Source organism: Malania oleifera, chromosome 3, assembly GCF_029873635.1.
Source record: "Malania oleifera isolate guangnan ecotype guangnan chromosome 3, ASM2987363v1, whole genome shotgun sequence".
Lineage (NCBI taxonomy): Eukaryota > Viridiplantae > Streptophyta > Magnoliopsida > Santalales > Ximeniaceae > Malania > Malania oleifera.
In genome coordinates this window covers 30,460,647-30,469,918 of record NC_080419.1, presented here as the reverse complement: position 1 = coordinate 30,469,918, position 9,272 = coordinate 30,460,647, and the positions used below count along the sequence as shown (strand labels likewise).

General features: G+C 33.4%; 1 protein-coding gene across 1 annotated transcript; it reads left to right on the top strand.

Moving 5' to 3' along the window:
• Nucleotides 1–4,551: 4,551 nt before the first annotated feature.
• Nucleotides 4,552–5,644, top strand: LOC131151983 (1-aminocyclopropane-1-carboxylate oxidase homolog 11-like; the record flags this gene model as incomplete). Its single annotated transcript, XM_058103524.1, is given in 3 exon segments — nucleotides 4,552–4,878; nucleotides 5,184–5,268; nucleotides 5,271–5,644. Coding segments are annotated over 3 exon segments (534 nt in total), but the record flags the coding sequence as incomplete, so codon positions are not given.
• Between the last annotated feature and the right edge of the window lie 3,628 nt (nucleotides 5,645–9,272).

The following is a 9,272-nucleotide window of genomic DNA, read 5'->3' as shown; positions in this document are numbered from 1 at the left end:
AGCTTTCACAAACACAGTCATTCTGAATTTCTATACAGCATAGTTATCACCACAGAATATTGGTGGGTGTGTGATCAATCTTCTCTCACATGAAAGGGGTGCACTAACACAAGCCATCATGATCTTTTACTAAATGATGCTTAAGTTTAAGTTACGAGGCTCTGATACCAAATGTTAGCTTTAGTGCAACCCAAAGAGGGGGAGTGAATTGGGCATTTAAAAAATTATCGCCTAGGTAAACCGAATTTATAACAGTAGTACACAACCTATGGTCAGTCTATGCAATCAGTAAATAGACATACACGTGTAGTAAAGTGCGAAAAAGTAAACAATACACACAATATGTTATCGAGCTTTGACCAAATTGCCCACGTCCCCGCCTTAGCTACACCAATACAATTATTCCACTACGGCTCACTTAAACGAGTGGAGCGGCACCTAATCAACACGCCTTACTAGGGTGGTGCACCGAGCTTTCCTAACGGGGTGTAAGCCAATGTAAGACGATTCCACAGGGCTAGTTTCCCTTCAGATCCACACCTAGAAGATGACAAATGATATGAAATTTTTGTACACGGAAATATGCTTCTTTACAAGCAGATATGTACACCAGTATAGTTCAAGCAATAATGCAAGCACGTATGATATATAAATATGCTCAGTGCTCTAATGTGTGCTAAACACTCTGTCAAGTATAGATAATCAATCAATGATCAAGAGTGCAAACCTAAGCAAGATTTGAAACACAATATTTGAATATCTTAATATCAGATCAAGGTTTCAAATATGCTAGCAAATTGATTCAAACAAACTTAGCAAGATGTTCTCAATATACTAAGCACAAGGAGTGTTTGAATGCAAAATTTGAAAATAATTTTTGCATACAAAAATATAGGCTTATGTGTCTTGCAATGACAATGCAAGAACCACAACCTTCTAACTTCCCACACAAGATTTTTCAAATGAAATTTGAGGAATAACTTAATGCTATACTCTCAAATAAAATCAATCAGACAATATAGCTAATGAGAGTACTAGCTAGGAAGATTAAGTACAATCACTTTAGAAATACTCATAACGCTTAATAGATTAAGGAAAATGAAGTTCTGGAGTGTTTGGGAGTCGTATAGGCTAAAAAGAGATTTTTTGAATTTGAGAGAATTTTGGCCTTAATTAAATTGCTAATCCCTTTTCTAATTATTACAAATGAACATGTATATATAGGCAAGGGGTAATTTTTGATCGTTAGGGACTCAATGGGGATAATTAGAAAAGTTTAAAACAAGTTTAGAAAAATTAACCCAGTTTACCCCTTTTAATTTTTAGTAAAAATTAATTTAATCTGCAAGTTTCGGGTGCCCGGTCAGAGGTTCGGGTGCCTGAACAGACTCAATTAGAAAATCAATTTTTAAAGGTTTGGGTGCTCAAAGTCAGGGTCGGTTGGCTGAACAAAAGGCAGAAACTTTTTGTCCGCGATTCAGGTGCCCGAAGCTGAGTTCGGTTAACCAAACTAGCAAGTTCAGTCGCTCAAGGTCTTTTTGAACGTGAAGGTTCTGGCACCTGGGTTGGTAAAAAGTGTTTTGACACGGGTTCGGGTGACCGAGGAGGATACGTTCAAATTAGTTCGGTCTGCCAAACAAGAAGTCAACAATTTGACTTTTTCCAGGGTTTGGTCGCCCGAGGCATTTTAAATGCCACAGGTTCAGTCACCTAAGCTCTCACAAGATTTTCAATATAAGGTCCAATTTTGCCTTATTTAATTCCCCAGATATAATAAAGTGATGTTAGGGACTCTATGCACTAAGTGTAGGTACCAAAGGTCCAACTAGGGTTTGTTTGAGCATACTTACCTATCATGCATGATGCAAATTATTACAAGTCATAGGGGTGTACAATCCATAATAATATTACATCTCAGAATGCAGAAAATGAAAAATAATTACAAATACAATACAAAACTTCTTCATTTATTAGCACGAACACCACACGCCATCATGATATGTCTTTCAGTTTGAGGACGCGTGCAAGGTGAACCTACATGCAAGCCTTAGTATAACCATAGTACCAAGAGTATTTGTCATGATCAAAATTGGGTGTGACCTATCACGTCAACAATATGTTAATCAAGAAACATATCATATTCATTACCTCTGCCCATAAGTTCTTTGCAAGTTTTGCATTTAACCTGAGATACCAAACTCTTTATAGTTATTATTCTGTTCATCCTTTCCACCACATCATTCTGTTGTGGTATCTTGTGTACTGCGTAGTGTCTTCTAATGTGATGCTGCTCACACAACTTTGTGAACTTTGAATCTGTGTAAATGAAACGTGTGGAAATGATCGTGCAGTGCAAAAATCACGATAAACTATACGTAAACATTCAAAGATTAACGAAACCAACAAAGACACAAGAATTTAACGTGGTTCTCCAAAATGCCTATGCCCACAGGAGCAAGTGGTGACTGAAATTCACCATCTATCAAAAAACAGGTTTACAACATTGTATTTATGCTAACCCTACATGTATAAAGGGATTAAAAAACTCCCCAAATATCCCTGTATCAATCTATAAATGATTTGGCTCCATATCCCCAACCTATTGATATTCCTAGTTCAAATTTCAAAAATAGCGTTGCACAAAACCATTGATGGTTTCATCACAAAAACGTCGATGGTTTCATCAAACCAGCGACGGTTTTCTTCCTAATTAGCATCTACTTGAAATCATTGATGTAATCGTTAATGGACTATGCAAAATCGTTGACAGACTATGCAAAATCGTCGACAATTTTCTTCTTGATTTGGCTTTAGTTTGAAACCGTCGATGTAACCATCAAACAGTAGATTATATTTCTTTAGACCAACTTCCTATTTTTCCTCTGTCTGCTTTCTTTGTACATGTGTCTCACTCAATATAAGTCACATACTTCAACAAAATATAAAAATTTATAAATAAAATTTTTATTTTAGTCATTAATATTTAGTTTTTCTTAATCTTTAGTCATATTAAAAGAATATTTTTATTTTGGATAGGATAGAAAAAAAAATATAAAAGTAATAAGTTTTCTTCTTATTTTGCTTTCTTTTTTTTTTTTTTAAAAAAAGAAAAATATTTGATCGAATCTTACAAAATATTCCCTCTTTATGTTGGCACTGTGCATAATGTATTAGTGTAGGACAGATAGTAGTGAGTGCCTCTTCTTTAATTTGTTAGCTCTCTTGTACCTAGTATAGGAAAAACTTAATTGGAAAAATATGCACTCTTCCTAAAAGACCTATTAAGTGTAAGAAAAATAAGTCCAAAGAAATTAAGTTGCCTTTAACTTATGTGTTGTCAATTCTTAGAAAAAAAATTTAATGAAAATTTAATAAAAATGGCTAAGAAATACAATAATTTAAGAAAAAGTTACTCATGTAAAAGTTTGTGTTGTTCTATCCAACATTGAATAAGATAATAGATTCTTTTCTTTTGCCATTATATGTTATTTGTTTTATAATGCTAGTTCATATTCTTTTGTAGGCTATTAAGTCTTTATAAAGATACATTTCTATTCCTCAAAGTACATCTTGTAATCTAAGGTAATGCTTGGGAGCATAAATTTTGGGATTTAAATTTACATTGAATAAATTTGGTGGTTTGAAATTCAATACAAATCTGTATTTAATTTTATTCAAATATGCACAAATCTAAATTAATGACTTAGATTCTATGCTCCCAAATAGAGAGTTAATATAATCATAGTTTGAGTGAAGATTACCTTTTTTTTTTTCCATTTGGTTTTTTCCCTTCACATCTATTTTGATTAACAATTTTATTTAGAAAAAAATAAAAATAAAATAAAAAATAAATCTATTTTCCTCTATATTTTCTCTCTACCTCAAATATAAAAACATTAATTTATTATAATTTGAAAAAAAAAATTTAAAATTAAATATTACTCATTTGTAAAATTAAAAATTTTTACTTATTGATTTGTTATATATTTTATTTTCTTTCACATTTTTTCATAAGTACCAAGTATGAGAAGTTATATTTTTTCGTCATATTTTCCAAATTCTAAGTGAAGTCTAACCCAATAAGAAGTAAATCTAATTTCTTCATGGCTTTAACTTCTTATACCTTTTTATTTTATCCAATTGACCAAATGTAAAAAGTTAAAGAGCAAAACTAGGCATGTGAGATCTACATGTAATTTTTCCACAATGTAGACTGATTTTATTTCGAAGGTGAAACAATAAGTGCACAAATTAAAGATAATACTTTGGTATTTAAGTGAAGAAGGATAGATGGACAAACTGTTATCCTGTTGGATTAGTCAAGTGTCGAAGAATTTACGACATCATCGTTTCAAATATATATATATATATATATATAGATTCAATTGCAGTGTTTTGGGGTACAACTTTTCAAATTTAAATTTAAATTTGTATGAATTTAGAAAAAAAAATATTTAGCTGAATTTTATATTACAATTTGTTTAAATTGACACAAAATTAAATTCAAGACTTGTGTAAAACATAGGCAAGTGAAGAGTTCTGTGATTATCTTGTAGGGACATACTCATGGAGTACTCCAAGCAAACAATGAAGTTGGGATTTTCATTGTTCGGCCTACTGTCAGAGGCTCTCGGGCTAAGTCCAAACCACCTGAAAGACATGGAGTGTGCTGAGGGACTTGGCTTGACGTGTCATTATTATCCGCCTTGTCCTCAACCGGAACTAACACTGGGCACAAGCAAGCACGCAGACGGTAACTTCATCACGGTGCTTCTGCAAGACCAGATAGGAGGCCTGCAAGTTCTACATAAGGATCAATGGGTTGATGTTCCACCTATGCCTAGAGCCTTGGTTATTAACATTGGAGATCTTCTACAGGCAAGTCTTTGCGTGACAATATAATTTTTTTTTTTTGTATAAAATAAAAGGAGGCATTTAAAAAAGGACCTCAAATTGTTTTGAGTCCATTAGAGGCGTATTGGTCTCATCTGTCCCACACACGTTTTCACCTCACTTAAGGTCCGAACTCTGAACTCTGAACTCTGAACTTGACTTTTATTTGGGAGAAAGAACGTGACCACAGTGAAGGGGGCAAAGATAAAAAAATGTTTTAATTGTTTCTACATCCAATAAAATATTAAGGTTGTTGACTATTGTGTTTTCTGTTTGGGCAAAATTTTCAGCTCATATCCAACGACAGGTTCAAAAGTGTGGAGCATCGAGTATTGGTAAACCGCAGAGGCCCAAGAGTATCAGTCGCTGGCTCTTTTAGGAATTGTTGTCAGAAGAGAATACTCCTAAGTACAGGGAAACAACAGTGAGCGAGTACAGCGCTCACTTCATTGCAAAAGGGCTTGATGGGACCTCTGCCTTGCTGCATTTCAGGCTCTAAACTTGGACATGTTTTGAGAATAATTATATGGTTTGCAATATCTGTTGCATGTTCTAGACTGTTGGTCTCAAACCGTACTGAGTAAGCCAACAGGCTCCATGACTGGGGATAGTACATACCACCTTTGCTGAAGTAGTGCTTGAAAACTATTTGTTATATATTTACAGTTTGTGAGAAGTGTTGAATGCTTGTTCTATTACTTGTGGCATATGAAAGTAAAATATGAATAAAAAAGAAATGTTTGTGCAAAAATGAAGAGAACTAATGCAACCACTTTGATAGCGCAGATTTTTTTTTTTTTCGATAAAAGAGGGCAGCACCTCCTATTTTTATTGGAAAACCCTTCACTTATGGTGGAGGAATGCCGTGATTCCAACTGACTTAATCAGTTTATTCAAAATTGTTAAAATTAGAGAAAAATGGGAAAGTGTATATTTTTTTATATGGAAAGGGTATATTGCTTTAATAATCTCCCTCAAGTTGGAGCATGAAAATCTGTAATGCCCAACTTGCGTGATAAATTTTTGAAATTGTCACGACCCAAAGCTTTGGTGAAGATATCAGTAAGCTGACTGTGAGTAGGAATGTGCTTAGTGAAAAAGAGGTCAACTCGTAACTTCTCACGAACAATGTGACAATCGATTTCTGTATGTTTTGTACGTTCGTGGAAAACTGGATTCTGAGTAATATGAAGAGCCGCTTGGTTGTCACAATATAAGAGCATAAGTTGAGAGAGAGATCAGACTAAGAACAGAGAGTGCTCAGCTGAGAAAGAGGGTCTCAGCGAATGGCAGGTTGAGAGAGAAAGCTGCTCGTGAGGCCGATAGTGGCAGCAAAGACGGCTCGAGAGGACGAATTGACAGTCGAAGAGACGAGCCGCGAGACGATCCGTGAAAGACGCCATCGAAGAAGACGCCAATGAGCCGCGACTAAGATATGTTGGGACAGCCAGAGTGTGGTCCTGTTGGGTGTGTACGGCGGCGGGGGCAAGGTAAGAAAAACCTAGGTAAAATCTAGGTTAAAAACCACCTTTTCTTGGATACCATGTTAAAATTAGAGAAAAATAATAATCACTTCTAATTCTTGAATATTACAGGGTATATATATACATAAGAGGATTGAAAAATGGGAAAGTGTATATTTTTCTATATGGAAAGGGTATATTGCTTTAATAAAAACCAATAAACCAATAACCAAAAACCAAACAAATAAATAAGAATTAACAACTATAAGTGGAAAACTAACAAAACTCTAGAAGGTCTCGAGAAATAAACCATCTACTACAGCCTTCACAAACACCAGCACAAAGCATCACGAGCGCAAGGAAAGAAATCCCAACAACTCCAATCGAATCATTCTCCTGACTTACTATGGAAGATCATCTTGGCAACTATATGATCGAGATATACCAGATTCACCCTATTTGGTAAAGAAATCCGCACTTTGATTTGCCTCTCTGTACACATGTTCCACTTTATATTGTATGTCTCTTAATGCTAACACAAGCTCTTCCTACAATTTCCATATGTTCCAAGTCGAACACTTTCCAGAATTAATCCACTGAACTAACAAAGCAGAGTCATAGGTAATTTCCACTTTATCAAACCCAAGATCTTTGCATAGATTAAGCCTTATAATAATTGTTTTCAATTTAGTCATCTTATTGCATAACCCAGTAGTGAGGGAAAAACTGCTATAAATAATCTTTTTTCATCTTTTATCACACCTCCACCACCACAATCACCTAGGTTACCTCTACAGCTTCCATCCACATTCAACTTAACCCAACCTATCTCAGGTTTACACCATCTGACTACATAGCGCAAATATAAAATCTATTAATTATATCGGCTTAAACCCTAAATCTTAATATAAATAAGAAACAAATGAAGAAAAATGGCTCTTAATCCCTAAAGAAATAAAAATTACAAAATAAATCCCAAGTAATTTCAAAGAAATAAAATAGATAGCTAAATAAAAAAAAATCTCAAGTCCTCTTCTTCATTCCTAACTATATCATATATTCTCTAGTAATTGATAGTTAACTATCTTATTATTATTATTATTATTATTATTATTATTATTATTATTATTATTATTATTATCATCTAATCCATATTTAACTATCTTTTGGAAAACCAACAAGTCCTTCAAAAATAAAAAATAAAAAACCAATTTAATATCAACATCTAATTCGCAAACTTAGTAACTAACCACTCTCCATTCCGTATATATATTGAAGAACCATAGAGAAAATTTTGTTAGATGTAGTCACGAAACATGTGAAATAAGGAGTAAATTGATTTTTTGAGTGGCACTAGTTTAGGGGGAAAAATGATAAAATTATCTCAAAATTGTCATCAACAAATGGAGGAACCATTAACAAAATTAGTATTGGCCTAATTTGAGTTCGGATCAATGCATGTTATTTACATGTGCGAATTATCAATAATAATCAATAATTCATGATAACACATCTTGGTGCTACTAAAAGACTCATTTTATGAGTAATTCTGTAAGTCATATTTCAAAAGCTTGATTCAAAAGCTTAAACCTATTGGATCTTGGGTCCTACCATGTATATATGCACCCATCATTTATTCACTTTTTCCAATGTGGGACAAACTCACAAGTAAAATTTTAAATAGTAGGAACATCACTTGTTTCTCGGTTGTGTTGAAAAAATTTCAATATCATTTTTAACAATGTGAATTGACCTCCATGCCAAATGTGAGGTTAATAGGCGCTTCTCTAATGATAGCCTTACTCTTCATTTCGTATCTCCACAAGAATAGAGGAAGCTTATTGGCCAATTTTCTAATTATGATTTTCATAGCATGGAGGATTGTCTAAGTCACATAGTTTTAAATAAAAGTTGTGACTGTTATGTAGCACCGTTACGTAATGGTTTTTTGGGTTATCGATACCGTTACACACCGCAAAATCGGTGGGAATAAAAATTACGGCCGTAGCAGTCGTTATGGACCGCGACCATTACGTAAAGGCCGCTACGGCCGTTACGTAACCGCTACAGGACTGTTACATCAAAAAATTATTTTATTTTTCACTTTTTGTTCTTACTTTTTCCCTCTCTTTCATATATCATTCTCAATATACTAAGTGGCAAGAGGGGGAAAAGATTATAAAAAGGATGACAATGATACAAAATTTACTATTTCTTTAAATACTCCCAATAGATTCATTAATTAACAATTTGAAAATACTAACTTGTTAGGAAAATATTTTATTTTGATAATACTAGTAATGTGATATTTATGTTCTATATTTCTCAACTTCAACCTTCTTTCTTTTCTAACTATTTTATATTTGTATTATTCGTATATCTTATGTGTCTAATAGATTAATGAAGTATATAATGTATTTTGTTTTATTAATTAATTTAGCACACAGAAGAATTTATTATAGATAAGAACAATGAGAAGTATAAATACGCACACACATGTAATTTTTTTATCAATGGTAGTTTAAAACAAATGTAAACTTGTTGCCCTTACCAAATAACTTAGTAACTCGAACTAAAGGATCCAAAATACACTAAAAGTCTTTCTAAGAAAGGCTAAAAGCTTAAAAATGCAAGTACGCTAATATGCACAAGGTTGTGCATGCTTCAAAAAAATTCACAGTTGTAACGCCCCAAACCTGTCAAGTGAGGCTCGGAGGTTACGTGTTACATTCACTTGCTTTTGACACCATACACCAAAATGATGCAGCGGAATAAAAACATATAATCTCAAATTCAAATACCAGAGTCAACCTATATACATATATATACCCCATAAACATTCGCCGCATTCGTTTATATTACATACCGGTATTTAAAAAAAATATAAACTTACATAAACTGTTTTTACTGACTTCC